Source organism: Ovis aries, chromosome 3 (genome assembly GCF_016772045.2).
Source record: "Ovis aries strain OAR_USU_Benz2616 breed Rambouillet chromosome 3, ARS-UI_Ramb_v3.0, whole genome shotgun sequence".
NCBI lineage: Eukaryota > Metazoa > Chordata > Mammalia > Artiodactyla > Bovidae > Ovis > Ovis aries.
The window spans coordinates 76,743,660-76,765,938 of NC_056056.1; the positions used below are offsets into that span (position 1 = coordinate 76,743,660).

The 22,279-nt window shown below is 44.1% G+C and overlaps 1 protein-coding gene and 1 pseudogene across 2 annotated transcripts in view; one reads left to right on the forward strand and one right to left on the reverse strand.

Moving 5' to 3' along the window:
- Positions 1-21,819, reverse strand: part of MSH6 (mutS homolog 6) — a 103,362-nt gene extending 81,543 nt beyond the window's left edge. Inside the window, exon 1 of one of the 2 annotated variants that reach the window (XM_060412203.1) lies at positions 21,477-21,819. In XM_060412203.1, the coding sequence (XP_060268186.1) occupies positions 21,477-21,490 (14 nt within the window). In that variant the 5' untranslated portion in view covers positions 21,491-21,819. The remainder of the gene's footprint in view (positions 1-21,476) is intronic. The other variant, XM_060412202.1, reaches the window with a different exon arrangement.
- On the forward strand, positions 3,105-5,109 carry LOC121819162 (archaemetzincin-2-like; annotated as a pseudogene).
- Positions 21,820-22,279: the final 460 nt, after the last annotated feature.

Genomic DNA, 22,279 nt, shown 5'->3' on the forward strand with positions numbered 1-22,279 from the left:
ACTGCCATTTCCTCCTTCAGGAGATCTTCCTGACCCAGGGATTGAACCCATGTCTCCTGCACTGCCGGCAGATTCTTTACCACCAGGTCGCTGGAGAAGCCCAGGAGAGAGAGGAGTAGACCAGACCATCATCAATTGCAGACTCAGCAGGATCGAGACCTGCTGCTTCTAGCACTCTTACCTGTTCCGCTTGTCCCACAAGCCTTCCACTTTCTCCCTCTGCTCCCCTCCTGGCTGCACTTCCTTTCCCTCCCAGCTTAACTCCTGTGTGTTGGTAGTTGTCAGTGCCTCCAACTCCTATTATTTTTCCCATCCATGACACATGCTTTTGAACACCCCATAATGTGTACCCACTCCCCGCCCCTGCACTAGTTCACCAAGCAATGCTGGAGAAATTCTATCCTTGGGGCGATCAGAGATTCAAGTCTATCAGGCTCAGCTGGCACCATGGTCTGACGGTCCTACCTGTTTCTCAGCAGCTCTTCCTTCCACTGTCCTCCTCTTTTCTTGTCTCAGTGTCTACCACGCTGACCACAGCCAACTGGGCTCTAAGTGTCCCTCCTTTCTCATCTTCTTAAATACCTTGTTTCTTATCCCCTCTCTTGTATATTTTTAACTACTTCCTCTTTGTTCCTCTCTTTCTATAAAACTTATTTTATGTTCATTCTTTCTTCACAGTTCACAAACCAGGCATCTAGTACATGCTCAATAAATCCCTTTATAAAACCAAGTTTGTTCAAGTATAATTTACAAATAAAATGAACATTTTAAGTATCTAGCTCATTGAGGGATCTCCCTGGTTGGTCCAGTGGCTAAGACTCCCAATGCAGGGGGCCTGGGTTTGATCCGTGGCCAGGGAACTAGATCCCACATGTTGCAACTAAAGTTTCTGTATGCCACTATTAAAGATCTTGCATGCCACAAGGAAGATCAAAGATTCCACGTGCTGCAACTAAGACCTGGTGCAGCCAAATAAACAAATATAAAAGATAAGATATACAGCTCACTGAGTTTTGTCAAATGCATAATCCCATGCCATCACCACCTTAATGAAGGTATAGAAATTTCCCGTCAACCTAGAAAGTTATTCCCTGCCCCTTTGTGGTCAACCTATGACCACCCTTCTAGGTAATCACCCATTTGATTTCAATCATTGGCTTAGTTTTGCCTCTTCTGGAATTTCATAGAAATGGAATCATGCTGTCTGTACTCTTCTGTACAGTATAATGTTTCTGAGACTTCTCTGTTCCTTGAATTAACATTTTGTTCCTTTTCAATGTTGAGCAGTATTCCATTTTATGGATATACTACAATCTTTTAAATCTATTTACCTGTTGGAGGCTAACTGGTTGTTTCCAGATTTTGGCTAGTAGGAATAAGGTAGCCATGAACAATTGGACACAGGTCTGGATAAAAAGTTTCATTTATCTTGGGTAAATCTCTAGGAGTAGAAATATTAGATCATAGAGTAGGTATATATCCAACTTTAAAAGAAACTTCCAAACTGTTTACCAAATTGGTTTTATCATTTTACATTCCCATAAGCAGTTATGAGAATTCTGATTGCTTTATGTCTTTGCCAACAGTTACTGCCAGTCTTTTGAGTCATTCTAGTGACTATGAAACAGTATATGTCATTTAGTTTCAATTTGCATTTCTTTAATGACTAATGATGCAATTTACCTTTTCATGTGCTTATTGGCCATTTGTATATCTTTCTCTGTGAAGTGTCTGCTCAAGTCTTTTCACTATTCTTTTTATTGTGCTTTTTAATTGGTGTATGAATTTAATTGTGTTTTGAAATTGATGTGTGAATTTTTATATAATATATATACAAACTCTTTGCAGAATATGAGTTACAAATATAGACTGGGATCTAGACATATCCTAGCCCATGACTTGCCTGTTCATTTTCTTAATAGTGTCTTTTGATGAACAGGAGTTTTACATTTTGATTTCTCAGTCTTTATGGTTACTGCTTTCTGAGTCCAGTCTAAGAAATATTTGCTTAGCTTAAGATCATGAAGATTTTCTTCAATGCTTTCTTCTAGAAGCTTTGTTTCTTAACCTTTTGTTTAGGATCATAAACAATCTCATATGTTTACCCAGTTTTTTCAGTACAGTTTGTTGAAAATTTTCCTTTCCTTATTGAATTTCTTTGGATCCTTCATCAAAAAACCAGTTAGCTAATGCCCATCTTGATGTCTAATTCTGCTTGGTTCTTTTCTATAGTTTCCATTTCTCTGCTAAGATTATCCATTTGTTTATTTACTGTGTTTGTCTCTTCCATTCCATCCTTGAACATATTCATAATAGCTGTTTTAAAGTTCTTGACTGTTGTGCTAGTTATCAATTTATTGCCTCTCAGAGCTAAATCAACCTTTCATGATCTGCTCTCGATAATGGATCAGACCCTTTAATCCCTATTGTTGCAATTACAATGTTAATGTTTGCCAATAGAGGAAGCTGGGGGTACTTTGTAGGAAAAAGTTTTACCCTGGTTCCAGTGTTCCTGTCTTTGTTCGTTTGCTCTTGTTATATGTCTTAACCACTGGATTGCAAAGGAAATCCCTAAGGAGCTGCATTTTAGTTTGGGTTTTATTTCCAGCACCTGGCCCTGTCCTTGGCATCTGTAAAAGTAGTGAACTGGATTTCATTCCACAGGGTGACTCCTAGGAAGACCAGGCCAAAGACACTTCCCCAAGGGGTCACCAGCAAAGAAGGCTCTCCCTGACCTTTAATCTTTGCCTCTTCCTGGTGCAACTGGCAGGTTAACCTCTTCAGAGGCAGCCGAGACCTCCCTCTTATCTCCTGCATCCTCCAAGTCAGCATGGAAATGAGGTCTCAGAAGACTGTTCTCCCAGGGGCCACAGCCGCGATGTATGGCCCTCAGTTGGCTCTTCCCCAGGTCTCTCCCTTAAGGAACCTCCCTAGGAACTCTGCACAGTCCTCTCAGGCATCATATCCTCTCGGCATCGTGTCCTGCTGCTGCCAGCATCACTTCCCAGGAGGAGAAGGCAGTTCATTTTCTCCCTGAATTCCAGTTCCTGGCACAGATAAACCCCTGGGAAGCATTTACTGAAACTTTCCAGGCTTTTCTCAGCATGAACACTTTACACTTCGGCAGTAAACTAGACTGCCAGAGTAAGGAAAAGGAGCTGTCAGTGCCACACTGCTGCATGCTGCCAAGGAGTCCAGGGCGGGAGGTGGTGGGGCAGGTTGAGGTTTCCCATCTCGCCCAACCCAAGCAGAAACTAGGTCCCTCACCTGAGCATGCCGCCGTTCCCCACAGGCGAGCAGTATTCCTGCTCACTGGTCTACCTTCGGGAGCCCTAAAAGGTCATCCTGGATTTCTGCTTTGTCATTTTAGTTCACGTCTCCGCTTCTGTCCCAGTCATTCACTATGAGGACCCCAACTCTGAGACCTGCCCCACGTCCAACCCCCACAATTTACAAAAGGGGAAATAGGATCAAGGAGAAAAGGACCACGGCTCAAGGTCACAGCCTGCAGGTCTGGTGGGAACACACTTAGGAATCCTGACTCATAACAGGGGGCTTTGTCCCATCCACTGATCTCAACCAGAAAGAAATGGTCTACTTGTCACTGCTGAGGGCTTATGCTGAGGGCTCTTTCCTGCGTCCTGGATGATGTGACTGGCTAACACATAAACCTCCCTGTACTCCAGGTTTCATTTGAAGTGCTGTACATACATTCATTTAAAAAATTAACTCAGCACTGGGACTTCCTTGGTGGTCCAGTGGCTAAGGCTCTGCGTTCCCAATACAGGGAGCCTGGGTTAAATCCCTGGTTGGGGGAACTAGATCCCTCATGCCACAGCTAAAGATTTTTTTTCATGCCACAATGAAGATGGAAGATCCTGTGTGCCACAAAACCCACAGCAGCCAAATAAGTAATAAAAATGAAATAAACATCAAAAAAAATTGGAAAAACTCAGCACCCTATGAAATATATTTTCTATTTTATATATGAAGAAACTGAGGACCAGAGAGATTAAGTAATCTGTCCAGGGTCACACAGTAACAGAGATGAGATTCAAAGCCAGGCAACGTGGCTCCGAAAGCCATGTTTTTAACTTCTGGGTCATCCTTTCCTCTCAGAATAACAAACTATTATTGGGTGAAGACAGCCCAGACAGTATTTTCTTAGGCCCAGACATGCCTGTCCTAGAAAGGTGAGAACTTCAATGGGAATCTTCCTCCCCAAAGAGGCAAGCAGGACAGTGCTCTTAACAGACACTAAGAACAGCTCTCAACTCAAAGCGCCCAGCGCTTGTGTCACAGTATGAGACATAACGGCATTTGATGGAAGACTTCCAGGCAGACAATGGTCTTTTTGGATCCATTACTTTGCATTTGCATCAGATTGGGTCACCTCCCATCTCAGGGCTCCCCAAGACTTTGAACACTTTTTCAGTAATCCTTACAGAAAGACACCTTCTTCTGAGAAATGCAGTATGGTTACACAGTGCAATGGATCTCTTGGGAAACACCAGAATTATCAGTGAAGAAGATATTCAATGACGCAAGGGCTACTTTGAAGCACTTTGCAATGGCTAGATAGTAAAACTCCTAGAACCGGTTCTTATCTCTGTAACAGAGTGTTCCTTTAGTGCAATAAGGACACAGAAAACCCACCAGTCATGCAGGACACATCCTGAAGTTCTTAGAAGAGAAGGAACCTGAAGATGCCTTCTGTGTTGTGAGAGTAAGTGGTCGATCTTTATCCAAGAGGCTCTTAGCGTTTTGTCTTTGGACAGGCCTCTTTGACAGCTGGTATGGGCAAGCTGTGCCAGGTATGGCAGTGATTTTACATCGCTGTGAAAGCAAAGTGAAGAAGCTGCAGAAAATACTTTCCAAGGGGCTTTTTGTTTTTTGATAACTATTACTCTCCTGGAGTGATGTTTTGCTGCTACAATCCTGTAAGACTTTAACCCATGAGATTGGACACATATTTAGACTTCAACCTGCCTAATGCAAGGCTCCAGCCACTTGGAAGAAGCTGCCCAGAGACCCCTCCACCTTTGCCCTGTTTATGCAGGTTGCAGAGTGCTACTCTTCAGTATTATAGAAAGACACACAGTGGGTTGATGATGAATCCACCAACATACCTGGGATTACTCTGAAATACAGTCATGAGGATAATGTGAACTTGCTGGGAATTCCCTGACTGTTCAGTGGTTAGGACTCTGTGCTTTCACTGCTGAGGGCCCAAGTTCAATCCCTGGTCAAGGAACTAAGATCCTGCAAGTGGCACAGTGTGGGGGGAAAAAAAGAAAGTGAATTTGCCAAAACCAGTGGAAGCATTTAAAGAATGGAAAGAATATTCTTGTGATAACCTATAGTGGAAAATAATCTGAAATACAATCATATATATATATATAGCTGAATACTTTGCTGTACACCTGTAACACAACAGTGTAAATCAACTATATTTCAGTAAACAAAAAAAGGAATGGAAAAAGTGAATAATAAAATGTCTTGCTATTCTCCAAAAATAGAAACCTTCAATTAGGAGTAATTAAAACAAATACTTGCATATTAAAAAAAAGATTTATGTGCAATATTTCATTTAATCCTCATCACAGCTCTATGAAGAAGAACATACTCTTTTTTTAATTCATTTTAATTGGAGGCTAATTACTTTACAATATTGTGGTGGTTTTGCCATATATTCACATGAATCCGCCATGGGTGTACATGTGTTCTCCATCCTGACCCTCCCTCCCACCTCCCTCCCCATCCCATCCCTCAGAGTCATCCCAGTGCACCAGCCCTGAGCACCCTGTCTTATGTATCGACCTGGACTGGCGAGCTATTTCACATATGATAATATACAGAACATACTCTTATTGAATCTATTTTGTAAGCCTCTCTGAGGCTTTGAGAAGCTGGGTAAACTGATGAAGGTCACTTAGCTGATGGAGTTAGCAATGAAGGGGACTGGAATATGCCACCGAAAACACACCACTTTCACATAAGGATCACTTCGTGCTAAAGACAATTACAAAACAGCAAATGAAAAAAAAAAGCCATTTTCCCTTCCCCACCTGGCTGAGAGCATGATATTAATTTTTGTTTGTAAAGGTGTCTCCCTCCTCAATGCCAGGAAAGAGAAAGAAAACTCTTGGACTCTTAATCACCAAAGACAACTCTAGACTCTTAGCAGGACAGGGATGGCATTAAGAGGAATCTCTGAAACAAACCTTACCAAACCTTACCTTCATCTGCTATTAGCTTTCTCCCATATATTTACCTTCCCACAATTTGCCACCCTGAAAAGCCTAAACTCCTTTTCTTTTGTCTAATCACTTCTCTACAAATTTATTGTTCTTTATTAAGATGTGATATAAGGGGCTTCTCTTGTGGTCTGCTGGTTAAGAATCTGCCAGCCAGTGCAGGGGACACGGGTTTGATCTCTGGTCCAGGAAGATCCCATATGTCATGGAGCGACTAAGTCTGTGCATCATAAGTATGGAGCCCAAGGGCCCTAGATCCCATGTTCCACAACAAGAGAATCAACTTTGTTTTTCTCTTGTTAAATTTTCTTTTGTCAGTTTGATTTCCAGGGCTCTAGCTACAGAACCTAGGAGGGTAGAGAAAAAATTATTTCCCTCTCCTACAGGACTTAACCCAGGTCCTCCCTTATCCTTTAACTCATCTCTTGATTACTTATAATAGCTAATACAAGTGTTATGTGAATAGTTGCTGGCATGCAGCAAATTCAAGTTTTGCTTTTTAGAAATTTCTGAAATTATCTTTCCTCGAATATTTTTGATTCCAGTTGGTTGAATCCGTGGATGTGGAACCCACAAAGACAGAGGGCCAACTGTATGTAACAGGCCCCTTTCCTTTCTCCTGAGCAAAAGAAATAATAATGATAATATTACAAGAAAACTGCAGGTCCATGAATGGGCATTGAGAATGGCTGTTGGGTCCTTTCCTTTGCTGCTACAGGAAACCACCAGAGGGGAAAAACACCAGTCTGTTTCTGGGAACTGTGATGGTTTTATGGTTTCTGGACATACTGAGGCCTAGGCAGTGGCCACAACAGTTCCTCAGGTAAGAGGAGACAGAAGGGAGTTGCTACAGAAAACGGAATGACCCCGGACTAATAATGTCTAAGTGATCATGCTAGTTGTACCCATATGTCTTACACTTTCAGCAGCAGCAGATCTGTCCACAGCTCCACTTCTCAAAGCAGGGGAACGGGTCCCAGGCCTGAGAAACTCCTGTTAGGATCCTGCCCAAACACTCCAGAATTCAATGACTGCTCTTTGTACCCAGGGAGTGCTTCAGAGAGACTGAGATTCTCTGAAGTAGGTATATTACTAAAACTAGATGATGACTATAGCATCATAATTTCCTTTCTACTTTTACCTAAAATTATACCTGGGTCCTGCTGGGGAAGAAAATGGGCTACAAAAGGCAGTCAAAAACATCTTCACGATAACCAATCTTCTAAAGGCACATATATTTACAGAAATTTTGTAATTCCTGTAAAAAATTCTAATTATTTTGATTTCACTACAGAGCAGCTGGGATTTGCTGCAACAACCTACAAGTCCAGAGGAAGCAACAAGGAACAAACGGAGACACCAACACAAAATGGATGTTCCCTGCTCCCAATCTCAAAGTAGAGGACTGTTCCCAGACACTCAGAACTCATTTCCTGGCTCACTGCAGAGGCTTTCAGCATGCAGGAGCCTACAGGTGAATCACCCCTGATGACATGAGGGGGTGGGAGTGGTATTTGGCAAGAGGACAGAAGCTGGAGTCCAAAAGAGGCTGCAAACAGGAATTAGAATTTTTACTAAGCCAGGAAAATGGAAGGGAGGAAGGCAGGAAAATGAACCAGGAAAGGGACTTAATACCCTAAGGAGTTCTTAATGCTGCCCTGGGGCGGAGTCACCTGCCTGCCTTTCCTGCTTCCTCTCTCCCTACTGAATTTTAAGGTCTAACGACTAAATGATTTATAATCCTGTCCCACACCAAGATGAGCCTTGTCTCCTTGTTTTGCTCATACAGTTGCCACCCCCTGGAATGCCTTCCTTTTCCCACATCTCTTTAGCTGGCTGACTCCCACCTACTCCACAAGACACAGCACAGGTGGTCCTTCTTTCAGGAAATCTTCCTGTCCCAAGCCCATCTTTTGTCTCTCCACAGTATTACCCAAGCACAGATCACTCACTAAATTGCCCACCTTGGATTACAGTTGTCTGTCAGTGGTCATACCTATGGATAGATGAGTGCTCAAGCAGCCCTAAGTGTTCTTATCTTTGTATCCCAGTGCCTGGCACATGTTAGGCACTAAATATAAGCTGGGTGCATTAGCACTGATAGACAGAGAAGGAATGATATGGACAAAAACACGGTGGCAGCAACTACTTTCCCAGATGAAATGGAGCAGAGTTAGCAGCAGCCACAACTCCGGACCAGGGTGAGAGGGTCCGGCCTGGTGCACCTGCTGTGGTTGCTCTTCTAAACAAAAGCTACAACGTCACCAAAGCTGGTGGCTCAGTAGGAAAGAATCCACCTGCCAACTCAGGAGATACAGGAGACAAGGGTTCGATCCCTGGGTTGGGAAGATCCCCTGGAGGAGGAAATGCCTACCCACTCCAGTATCCTTGCCGGGACAATCCCATGGACAAAGGAGCCTGGTAGGCTACAGTCCATAGGGTCGCAGAGAGTTGGACCCCACTGAATGACAGAGCACGCAGGTGCACCGAACAATAACAGTGTAATAAAAGCCCCTTTCTCTTCTTACATCCTCAAGCGAATAGAGCTGGAGGGGGGCCTTCACGTTGATCTCACTCAGGCTGGGTCATTCAGGAAGTGTGGAAGGGAGGGCCCTGAGGGGTTTAGGGATTTGCCCTGGTCCCACAGGAAGTCAGTGATGTCAGGGAGGAAATATTCTCTTTTTCTTCTACCCATCTTAGGCTCATTGTTTTGTGGTCTTGCAAATTAGACTGACAAAAGATAGAGTCACAAGAGGAAATGAGCAGTTTATTAACACATCACTTGAGAGAAACCACAATGATGAGTAACTCAAAGCGTGGTTAGAACTGGGCTTATGTTGCCTCATAACCAAGGAATAATAAATTTATAGAGAAGTGACAGGCAGAGGAAAAAGACTCTGAGTGTCTAGGCATGGAAAATTTGAGGAAGGTAAATATATGAGGGAACTAATAGAAGACAAGGGCTTGTTAGGAAAGTCTGTTCTGTCAGTTCCTCCGGTGCCACCTCTGGGACGATAAAGGTCTAGAGTTACCCCCATGGCTAACGTCTGTTCTTCCTAGTAGAGATGGGAGGGGAACATCTCTACAACTTCACGTCCTGCTTTTAGGCAAATAGGGGGAGGGCAGAGCTTTTCTCGTATCTAGTTCTTCTTAAATGCCATGAGTTCAAACAATCTTTATGCCAAAGTAGCATATTTCAGACACGACTGAAGCGACTGAGCAGCAGCAGCAGCAGATTTCAGGGTGGCATACTCGGCTCCCCATCAGCAGCAACACTGGGGCTAAACTGCAAGTCTCCCGATTCCCCAGTCCTGCACAGCACTCCTGCATCGTTTCTTCCAGGGACCATGAATAGACTAACTACTACCTGCCGACAAGAGCCATCTATCCCATGAATGAGCACCAGAACAAAGGAGCTGCAATTTAAAATCGAACTCCTGTCTAGAGAGGTGGGAGGGATGACAGCTGGGAGCTGCTGTCTCTCTGGAACTGGATGGGAAGGCAGAGCATAGGTCAGCTCTGTCCAGGAGAAATGTGATCGAAGCCACAGGTAGATTTTAAATTTTTCCGGTGGACACTTTTTAAAAAGTAAAAGGAAGCATGGGAATTTATTTTTAATAACATTTTAAACTCAACGTATCTAAAATATTTCAACGTGTGATCAGTATAAAAAATATTTTGGAGATATTTCACATGCTTTTATTTTTTTCCTCTCAGTAAGTCTTTCAAGTTTAATGCATATTTTACACGTAAAGCACAATTGATTTTGGACTAGCCATATTTCAAGTGCTCAGTACGTGGTGAGTGGCCATATTAGACAGTGTAGAAATAGCGGTAGGCTATTCACTGCCCTATTTAGTAATATCAGCACTACTGGCCTGATGTAGTGTCTGAAACTCTACCACGAGACGCTGTTACGGATAGAAGCATTATCTTCAGAAGGCTCCGGACACCTGCACATGTGCCCTCCGGGAGGGATAAAACATTGATCTAGGAGACTACATCATTGACACCACCTACTTGGACACATAAAGTCTTGAAGGCAAAGGAAGGGCTGCTAAGACTTTTTACTCCCTAGCCTCAGTTATCTAAGAAGGACAAGAGCCTTACATGAAACACTTTACTTTTAAATTCCATAAGCCTAATTGACTGCTTTGAAAGCTCCATGCTTCTAAGGTTCAGTAAAAAAATTTTCTTCTGCCCTCTTAAGGACCTCAGTGAAGCAGTCTTGGACTTTCAGCCTGGACTTCTGCAGAATTACAATACAGCAAATCCCACCTTCCTTTCTGGACCCTTTTCCCCCTCTAACTCCCCAAATCTTACCCCATCCCCGGCCTCTGGGGTCCCATTCCTCTAGGATTTTGCCAGTAAATCCCTTCCCACACAATTCCGGGGCAATAGTCCAAGCCAGTAGGAGCTGCCTGAGAAGGATAAGCTGAGTTTGGAGGTCTCAATTCAAGATGAAGATTAGAAAGCTGCTTCTTGAAAACACTCAGCTGTTAAAAGCAGAAGCCATTTTCTCATTACTCTCTCTCTATCCCAAGAAGGTGGCTATCAAAATTATGAAAAGGTACATTGTTTTCATAGTTATATTATAGCTATTTTCATATTGAATGAGTGGGAAATGCCTCTTGTAAACAATTTAAGTTTTCTTGAATTACCACTTATATTTAAAAAAAAAAAAAGATTATCCAGAGCCAACAGTTTCAAAGTTTGGAGGTGGACCAACAAAATTTTAAAATAAATAAAAAAGAAATAACCTTTAGGGGACCAAAGCTCTGTTAGGAAAAATGTTATAAAACTTGAAAATAGGGATTATTGCTATCTTTCCTTTTAGGGTAATGTTGGGCTAATGTCAGATATGTCAGTTTTGTATCTAAGTTAGCAAACTTCTGTAAATACTCTTTCTTTTTTTGCCACTACAGAGACCTCACCCTCCCCAACGCTCTGTGAACTAGCATTACTGTCTTGCTGGTTACCTCATAAACAGTTAAAGTTTGACACAGCTCATTTTTTTATTTGCATGGGACTCATTAACTTTTTGAAAATCATACTTCCTCATTAAAGTTGGCAAATTTCATCAAGTCAAGTAAAACATAAAGAGAAAATATATACTGTTTACTATGCTCATAAAAGTAAAAATATTTAATACCAAAAGGTAGGAAAACTACAATGGGGGTTGAGGAACAATATTTAATGGGTATAATCAAGGTGCTTGGCTCCTTTGAGGGGGGCTAACGAATGCAAACCACCCCCACCTTTTTTTTTGACCATGCTGTACAGCGTATGGGATTTTAGTTCCCTTGGAAGTGAGGAATCCTAACCACTGGACCGCCAGGAAATTCCCCCTAAAAAACACTTCTTTAAAAAAAAAAACAACAACGTTCTTTTTTATTAACAGCCTTCCTGAGGTAAAACTGACATGCAATAATCTACATTTATTTAAAGTGTTTAAATTGATAAACGTCCTATGTATCCCCATCTGAAGCTCTCATCAAGCCTTCCCAGAAAGCTCAGAAGGCTAAATGGGTCTTATCTCCCAAACTGTCCATCTCAGGTTTGATCAGTGGTGGAGGAAAGGTCTCAAAAGTGTTAGCCTCAATTGCTGTTAGAGCTTAACAGTAAAAGCCTGGTTAATGCGAACAGTGCTTCGCCAGACCTTCAGAAGGACAGGAGAATGCTTTGCGGGTGGTTTTTCAGGGTGTGTGGGGGGCAGTTTTAAGTTAATAGTTTTAATATTGGAACTTTTTAATAGAAACAGCTTGACAAAAAATTTGCCATGCAATTTTGTGACCCATCAAAACAGAATTTAATGAGAGGACAAAAACAAAAAACAAACAAACAAAAAACACAACAAAACAGAACAGGACACACTATGTTAAAGTATGGCACCTTGGCATGCTAGACATTTTAAGCTGAAAGAGTTGGAGAAAACAGCATAGGCACCCTTCTGCCCTGAAACAGATCTTAAATCCTCAGGTGAGGGGTGTGCTCCCTGTCCTACAGGAAAGGAGCATCCTCATTTCCGAGGACAGCGGAGTGCTGAGAAGAATCCTAACACGTAGGGCCTGCTGAGTTTCCCCAGTTATTATACTTAGTCCGTATACTATGCGGGACTGATCATATTCCTCCATGACTGTCCACTCTTCAACAAACCTAGCATAACAGTACTCAGCTAGAACTGTTTCTTCAGGTCTTCATTTCCTTATGAAGCCTTCCATATCACTTAACATGTATATTACATAAATCTGTATGCTTTTCTCCTCTGTCAGTTAACATTTTAGACCCCGTCTGGGAATCCTGAGAGGGTTAGCATAACTTTTCCTCCCCCAGGCCACCCTCATGATCAAGACAATGAACAACTTCCCTTGTATCAATAATAGACCCTCCACAAGACAGTAGTCATTTATTTGGGGGGGAACCACTTAGAAGGCAGTTGCTGAGGGACCTGAGTGGGGATGACAATGCAGGGATGGACTGGACACAAGTCAGATAAATCTAAACACTCATTCTTCAGCGAGTGCCTACTGTTTACCAGGCTCTGAGCAAGATCCAGGGAGGTTGTGTGGCCCCGGGTGCCCAGAATACAGGCCCGTGGCTCAGGACTTCACCAGCAGGTGGCCAGCCCTTGAGCTCTCTGCTCCTTCCAAAGTCTAAGAGGGTCAGATGTGGGGTAACGGGGACCTTTTGGATATCAGTGGTGCTGGAGGCAGAAAGCCTCTCCTGGAATCACTCCTTTTCCAATAAAAAGGCCGTTTTAATCTCAGAAACGAGATGGAGACAGTATGCTTGTCGGGGAAAGCTATCCACAGGGACAGCTTCTTCACTCTTGAGCGCGTGTGTTCTAACGAAAATAGAAGCGGTGGTTATTGCACACATTAATAATCCCTTACAGATTCTCTTTGATTTCAAGACTGAGCCTTGGCTGCTCTGCCCCAGAGGCCAAGGGGCTGGCGTGGACATGAATGTCTGGTAGAGCCACCGTGCAGGGGGCAAGTCTGGGAAGGAGTCTGGAGGATGCCAGGGTCCTACAGAGCAAGACAGAGGGCCCACTGGGCTTTCCTGAAAATGCTGGGGCAGGGAAGGTGGGGGTAGGGGACAAAATGAGGGAGTGACTTGTGTGTGGATGATTTTCTCCATGGAAACTGAGCAATGCCTGATATCTTGCTGGCTTTGCGTTACCTTCCTTTTGAGACATTAAGTGAAGAGGAAAGTGTTGCAGTTTCTCAAGCACACAAGGTGTGTTTGGTGAGAAGGACTGCAGGTACCCAGCCTAAACCCTAGATATACCCAAGATGAGGAGGGTGACACAAAGATAATGGGGTGAGAGCCCAGGGGCTGGGTGAATGGAGGTGGGAGGGGAGTGGTGGGCATCTTGGGGGCCAGGGGTAGCCCTATAATAACTAGGCAGTGTGAGAGGAAGTGGGCAGTGCTGGAGGCTGGAATTACAGGGACTCCAAGTGTGTGTGTGTGTATAGTCGTCCATCTGTATCAGTGGTAGATTGGTTCCAGGACCATGAGACCTGCATACACATGAATTAAAATGTTTTTCTCCTGTTAATCTATTTTTTACTATTTTTACTATTTATGATTTTACTATTAGCCCAGCCAAAGGAACTCCTCCTCTCTGATGGTTCCTAACTTCCCTGATCTGGGCCCCAGGGACATTCCTGGCTATATGTTTATTCTAGTCTAGTCCCACGATGTTTGAGAGATTGGCAGCTTTCACCTTACAGGGAACCACCATGCTCTTACCATTCAGAGAGGTTTTCTGTCTCCTAAAGATCAAATACATCCTATATGCTTCATTCATCTAGAACACAGCTACCTGGAGTCTATGAGAGCTTCTCTAACTGCTCCAAACTCACAGACCTAAGGTAACTGGTTGGGGTGGCAGGCATGCCAGATTCTGGTCCGTGATAGATTTTGATCACTCCAAGACTGTTTGGAGCCTTGACTGCTTCTGAATCCACTCTACCTGGAATTCTGAATAAGATGGAGAGAGAGAAAGAGTAACAGATAGAGGCAACACCTGAAGACAAAAGGGAGGCTTCTGTGTTGAGACTGTTTAAAATTGTCTTGCAATTTCAAGAGATGTTGACCTCAGGACTGTGCTAAATGGAGACTGTCCCTCATAGGTCCAATTTCAGCCTCTTTTGAAACAAACAGGATCTTTTCTATGAGTGTGAGGTGCAAATACCATGATATCTCTTTGATTTTTCAAATTAGTTTTTCCAGCTTTCACTTGCCCTTATTACTGGAAACTCCATTATCGTCCTCTAGAGGCTTCTCCATCTCAAGTTATTACAAATGTGAGTCGGTGTTGCTGTTGAAGGCAGGCCTGCCCAGACCGACAGAGAACTAAGCTTGTCCACTGCCTCAGGCCCACACTTCTGCCAGCCTCCTCAGGGCAGCCCACCTGGCCTCCCAGGTCCTTCCTGCCTCAGTCTCTCTGGCTCCTGGTGGACTTCAGAGGCCATAGAGTTCTCTGCAGTCTGCAGACTTTGGTCTACAGTTACAACAGACAGTAGGGGTTAGGTTACTAGCACCTTCCCTACCAAAACTGCCTTGGAACTCCTTAGGCAAGTTGTCTCCCATTTCTCTGCATACAAAACTTGAGAAGAGCCAATCAAGAGAACCAGGAAAAAAAAGAAAAAAAAAGTGCCAGAGAGGCCCAGAAGCTTCATATGTACATAACAAAGGAAGTCAATGAAGCAACTTCTCCGAACAGTTCCCAGGTGGCTTTGATGACCCTACACAGAGGAGAGGCTGTAATTTTCTAAAAATAATTTTTTAGGGGCTTCCCAGGCAGTCCAGTGGTTAAGACTCTGCATTTCCACTGCAGGGGGGTGCAGGTTCGATCTCTAGTCAGGGAACTAAGATCCCACATGCCAGGTGGTGTAGTAAAAATTTTTTTTCTAAAATAATTTTTTGCAAAATTTTAAAAATTTCTTATTTTTAAATAGTTTTATGCATAGTCATAAGTAATATGGAGCAATCCCATGGGATATCCATGTGTACTTTATCCAGTTTCCACCAGTGGTAAAATTTTGCCAAGCTATGGTACACTATCACAACCAGGATACTGATACAGTCAAGAAGCAGAATAGGGACTTCCCTGGTGGTCCAGTGGTTTAAAATCCACCTTGTAATGCAGGCGATGCTGGTTCAATTCCTGGTCAGGGAACTAAGATTCCATGTGCCACGGAGCAACCTAGCCTGCTCGCCACAACTAGAGAGCCCATGTGCCTCAACCAAAGCAGCCAAATAAACATATTTTTAAAAGATGCAGAATATTTCTATCCATCACCACAAATATCTTACTTGTTGCCCTTCCATAGCCACACCCACGCCCATCCACACCCTTGTCTCCTGGTAATCAATAATCTCTGTCTATACCACTTTGTCATTTTGAATGCTATCTGAAGTATTATAGTATATAGCATTTGGGGATTGGTGTTTTTCAATGAGCATCATTCCCTGGAGATTTGTCCAAGTTGTTGGGTGTCTTAATAGCCTCTTCCTTTTATCACAGAGTATTAGTCCATGGTCCTACAGGAGATCAGTCCTGGGTGTTCATTGGAAGGACTGATGTTGAAGCTGAAACTCCAATACTTTGGCCACCTCATGCGAAGAGTTGACTCATTGGAGAAGACTCTGATGCTGGGAGGGATTGGGGGCAGGAGGAGAAGGGGATGACAGAGGATGAAATGGTTGGATGGCATCACCGACTCAATGGACATGAGTGTGGGTGAACTCCGGGTGTTGGTGATAGACAGGGAGGCCTGGCGTGTTGCGGTTCATGGGGTTGCAAAGAGTTAGACACGACTGAGGGACAACTGAACTGAACTGATGGATATACAGTTTGTTTAACCATTCACATCTTAAAGGTTATCCGAGTTGCTTTTGGCTACTACAAATAAAGTTGCTAAGTTTGTACATGTTTTACCATGAATATAAGTTTTCATTTCTTTGAAATAAAATACAAACACTGCCTTGAATGGTAGTTGTATATTTAATTCTGTAAGAAACTGCCAAACTGTTTTCCCAGAGTGCTGGTGCCATCTTGCATTCCCACCAGCGATGTTGTATCAGTTCTTTGCTTTTGCCTCTTTCTTGCTAGCATTTGGTGTTATCACTGTTTTTTATTCTAGCCATTCAGAGGGGTGAGCAGTGCTGTTTCACTGTGGTCTTAGTTTGCATTTCCCTAAGAACTGATACTGTTGAACTACTTTTCATGTACTTATTTACCATCTGTTCTCTTTGGTGAACTGTCTCTATATTTTTGCTCATACTTTTTAATTTAAATTTTTATTTATTTTGGCTGCTCTGAATCTTCATTGCAGCATGTGAGATCTAGTTCCCTGACCAGGGATTGAACCAGTGCCCCTGGCTCAGAGTCTAGCTTATTGGACCCCCAGGGAAGTCCCATTGGGACAAATGTCCCATTTGTCCAACAACTTAGACAAATCTCCAGGGAATGATGCTCATTGAAAAACACCAATCCCCAAACGCTATATACTATAATACTTCTAGTTGGATTGTGTATTTTTAATCTTTTTATAACTGAGTTTCAAGAGTTATTTTAATATATTCTAGATACTAGCCCTTTGTTGGACATGCAACACATTTTCTCTTTGTAACTTGTCTTTTTAACAAGTTTTCTTGTTTCCTGTTTTCTGCTAAACAAATTTTTCACAGAGAAGAACTTTTAAATTTTAATGAGGTCCAATTTATCAATTTTTCCTTTATGGATCATGCTTTTAGTATTATGTCTGAGAACTCTTTGCCTGGCCCTAGATCCAAGTTCTATGGTTTTACTTTGATATTGAATCCCATGACACATTTTGAATTAAAAACCTGTCTCCACAATCCTAGTGTTTCATCATTGAGCTGGAAGTCCCTTCCACTCTCCAGACTCAGTCACTTAACTCTTTGCTCAAAGAATAAAAGCTGTTACTCCAGCACTTGCTCTTCTCTCCCAACACAGGCAGCATCTCTGGTAGCGAATGATGTGCCTGTGAATGCGTCTAGTACTCTTGGGGTTGACCCACACAGGGCTAAGGCTGGTGGAATGGGGCCTCCCAGAGCCCTGACCCTCACAGCCCAGATTTTGCAGAATGAGACCACCTCATTTCTCAGGTTACTTCTTCTAGGTCCCTGTGTGTATGTTTCTAGGCAATTTCCTGAGCCAAGCAGAGCAATGCAAACTCTACAAATACTAAGTTAATGAATGGGAATGAAGGGTTGTGGGAGGAGAACCAGGAAGGGGCCTTTCTAGGTTCCTGGCACCCGTGTCACCACCAACAGCCCCTGAAAATTTTATTCCAGATTCCCTATGCTATAGACTGAATCATAGCCTCCCTAAAATTTATACCCTGAAGTCCTAAGCCCCAACAGGACTATACTTGGAGAAAGGGTCTTTAGGAGGTAATAAAATGAGGGTGGGACCCTAATCTGATAGAATTGGTGGTTTTATAAGAAGAGGAAGAAGAGATCTCTCCTCAGACACATACTAGGGGAAGGCTATGTGAGGCTAAGCAAGAAGGCAGCTGTCTGTAAGCAAGGAAGAGAGCTCACGCCAGAAACAGAATTGGCTGACACCTTGATCTGGGACTTGCAGCCTCCAGAACTGTAAGAAAATGCATTTCTGTCATTTGAGCGGCCCAGTCTGTGGTATATTGTAGTGGCGGCCCAAGCTTTGGTCCAGAGAAGCGGGGTGCTGCTGTAACAAGTACTAATATCTATGAAAGTTCATTCGACTATTTTCTCTACTTTTGAAGTACTTTGAAGTCTAAATAAATGTTTTAATTACAATTTTAAATATAATAAAAGTTAGATTATGTGATTTCTGTACTCAAATTTCTCCTAAGTACTGGCAGGGTTCAGAACAGGCTACCCCCAAATACAGCATGTTGGTATATGGAATATGTCAAGCTGAAGGAATCTGAGAAAATGGCAGAAGCAGGAAGTTCACTCTGACCTTCCCCTACCCTTCTCTCCTGAAGCAGCTCATAAGACCCTCATGTGAACTGCCCTCCCTGTACCAGAGGAAAGGGCAGCTTATTGCTAAGACAGAGGATCACACAGGGACCCCTAATGAATAAGCTCCCATAAGATCAGGTATTTATTTTTCATCGCTGTTTCCCACAGCTAGATCAGAGCCTAGCAGTAACAGAACAAGTGCAGTAAACATGCCTGAATGAATGAATGGAAGTGTGTAGTGTGGAGAAGGCAATGGCACCCCACTCCAGTGCTCTTGCCTGGAAAATCCCATGGACGGAGGAGCCTGATAGGCTGCAGTCCATGGGGTCACTAAGAGTCGGACATGACTGAGCGACTTCCCTTTCACTTTTCACTTTCATGCACTGGAGAAGGAAATGGCAACCCATTCCAGTGTTATTGCTTGGAGAATCCCAGGGATGGGGGAGCCTGGTGGGCTGCCATCTATGGGATCGCACAGAGTCGGGCACGACTGAAGTGACTTAACAGCAGCAGCAGAGTGGCCACACTAGCATACAGAGCCAGTGGGGCTGGGGTGCTGGGAGAGGTTTGCAGCCTCTGGGTCATGTAATACCCAGAACTGGTCCCCACCATGCTGGTGTTGTGCCTGGGTGTATGGTCCAGCCTCCCAGTTCCCTTCCAGGGAGTTCCCTGGGGTCTCCTGGGTCATCTTCTCATCTTAGGCAGGGTGCCCCAGGCCACAGATCTTATTAAAGGAAATTCATTCTTAAAGTGAAAGGGGTCAGATTCTTGATTCTTTGCTTCCCAAGAGGCGCCTGCAATGATGTTGTTATAATGATTATTATGAACTGTAGGCACTTGAAAACCAGAAAAGCCAGGGAGAAGCTTTCTCTGAACTCCCCTTATCTACATAAATATAGATCCTCCAGAAGGAACTCAATTGTCACAAATCCCCTCCCAAGGAATTTCATCAGGCATCATAGGAGAGGAAACTAGAAGTTAACAACACTCACAGATGAACTTCATCACAAACTGCCATGCGGTGGTAGTGATTTAGTCACTCAGTCATGCCCATCTTTTTTGCGACCCCATGGACTGTATCCACCAGGCTTCTCTGTCCATGGGATTTCCCAGGCAGCCATTTTCTTCTCCAGGGCATCTTCCTGACCCAGGGATCAAACTCAGGTCTTTTGCATTGCAGACAATTTTCTGCATTGCAGGTGCATTCCTTACCTACTGAGTCACCTGGGAGGCCCTCACAAACTCTCATCCCTCCCATTTATTCTTCTGAGCGCCCATTCATTTTTTCTAAAATTGATTCTACCCTAATAAGTAGAGGTACAATGCCTCTTCCCTTTCCCTATTAAAAGGTGAACGTGAAGTGAAAGTGAAAGTTGCTCAATCATTTCCAACTCTTTGCAACCCCATGGACTATATAGTCCATGGAATTCTCTAGGCCAGAATACTGGAGAGGGTAGCCCTTCCCTTCTGCAGGGGGTCTTCCCAACCCAGGGAAGGAACCCAGGTCTCCTGCATTGCAGGCAGTTCTTTACCAGCTGAGCCACAAGGGAAGCCCAAGAATACTGGAGTGGGTAGCCTATCCCTTCTCCAGCGGATCTTCCCAACCCAGGAACCAAATCGGGGCCTCCTGCATTGCAGATGGATTCTTTACCAAATGAGCTATCAGGGAAGCCTCAATTTCCCTATTAAGATGATATTTAAGACTGAATTCAAAGCCACCTTGGGGGGCCTGGGTATCTCCATGTATTCAAGAGGTATACATGTTCATACACTTCTGTTTGTTTCTCTCTGGTTAATCTGTCTTTTCTTTCAAGAGTCTCAACCAAGAACTTAGATGGGTAGAGGGAACATTTTTCTTTCTTCTCCAACAGTGGCATCTTCAGGATCTTTCATGATCAAGCTGAGACTGGCACGGGGCCTGGAGTGGTAGGAATGGGGATGGTTGGCCCAGAGGAAGAAGAGGAGCCATCCAGCCATCCAGGAGCCCCCACTTCAGCGGGAAAGGTGCTGTCTCCACACTGAGAAAGGTCCTGGCCAGACCCAGGAGTCACAGGTCAGCCTCTTTTTAGGAGAAGATGGAGGTGGGGGGGATTCAAAAGGCAAAGAACATCACATATAATGAGCAATGCAGTAATGGCTACTACCCTAGCCTGAGTGCTTACTATATGTCAGAGACATTAAATGCTCGGTGTGAATTTCTGTGTGATTTTCATAACAGTGCAGTTTTTCAGGTAAGGAAATGAGGCTCTGAGAGGTTAATGCATTACGCCCAAGGTCACAAAGTAAGACAGAGGGACAGAGACTGGACACCCAAGCACCGTTAGTCCCTCTCACCAAAGGAGAAAACCTTGAGATGCCCACTTTGCTCCTCTTCCTAAGAAAACAACGCTTTTTGGGGAGACTGAAGGTGTGAAGACTATTGTGAGGAGTGTCGTAAAGCAGTGCTAGGATTCTCCACATCTTCTCAGATTTAATTAGTCATAAAATTAGCTTCCTCAAGAAACCCAGGTTCCTCCTCTCACTCTCCACTGCATATACACCTACATTTCCCATGATGTTCTTCATGTGAAGAACTTGGCTGGAATTTCTAGCAATGCAGCGCCCCAGGTCAGGGCTCACCCTGAAGCACTGCAGATGGTTGGGGGGCCTTAGGACACCCCGACTGAGGGCCTGAAACACCTGCTCAAGGAGCTGCAGTCCAAGAGGCATTTCTTGGACTTGATAATGGTTCTCTAGCTGGGCCCTAGGCAAGAGTCAGTGTGAGAACGGGGGCTGAGGGTGTTACTGGGCTATTGACAATATCACAAAAAGCCAAAACCAAAGCTTAAAAGTCTCTGGGATGAGGCTGTAAGGCTCACTAAAGCCCCGGTTTCTTCATTTTCAGCTGGAATTACATCATCTGTATAACACTCTTGTTCATCTCATACTCTCCAGAAGCTTGGACAGGAGGCTAGGCTGACTTACGGGTAATCAAAATTTGATTTTTAGAAAAAAATCCAATTTGCCTTCTTGAGGCATCCTTGGTGGAAGAAAGGCACTGCGTTCATCGCAGGAACCCGCGGACCCAGGGTGGAGGGCAGTGCCTCTCGTTTCCCCTTCCTCCTTCCCTCTCAGCCTGCCTCCCACTGTCTCCACAGTGAACAGAACCAGCACTCGGGCGCCCTTGGCCAGGGTCCAAGGCACCTCAAATAACCTTGACCAAAAAGCTCGCTGTCTCTCTTCCCAGTGCCATACCTGCACAGTGCCATGATGGAATCCACGTGAAAATAACGCTTTTTTGTTTTGCACGTCTGGGTGTAGAAAATCCTCAGCAGCTGGCCTCGGGAGCCTGGGCGTCTCAGTAATCAAAGATGTTCTCTGGGCCTGGGTGTTCCAATGGCGTGTCATCCTGCTTCTCAGATGATTGACATCAGGGTGGCTTCTGGAAGGCAGAGGGCCCCTCCAGGCAGCTCTGCCACACACCCAGCCCAGCTGAGCTGCCAGGGGTCTCATGCTTGGGGCTTGGCTCCTTTGGCACAGACTAAAAGGGTGAATGTCTGGGAGGTGACTCAGAGAAGGATGGAGCTATTCTACGAGTGAGAGCCCAGGAGGCCAGGCCTGGGCGGATGCTGAGGGAGGAGATGGGCTGCCTGCCCTGGCCAGCTCACTCCGTCTGGTCTGAGAGTTGGTCTTTGGGGATGAAACTAACATATTTAGAGAAACAGATGGTTGGGACCGAGGAAGGTTAGGACTCAGCTCTGCTTGCCTGGCTGGCTGTGTGGAGAGATGGAGTGGCATTTAATTACATCTAAGGGTACATAGAGGCTCAGCTTTCCAACGCCGAAGCCAGGATTACTCCCTGTGAATAAGGGTAGAGGCTTTATTTCATTGCATTGTCTCATTTTTAAAAAATTAATTTTAAAAACTTTATATTTTGTATGCCTGATTAACAATGTTGTGATAGTTCCAGGTGCATAGCGAAGGGACTCAGCCATACATATACATGTATCCATTCTCCCCCAAGTCCCCTTCTCGTTCAGGCTGCCGCACAACACCGA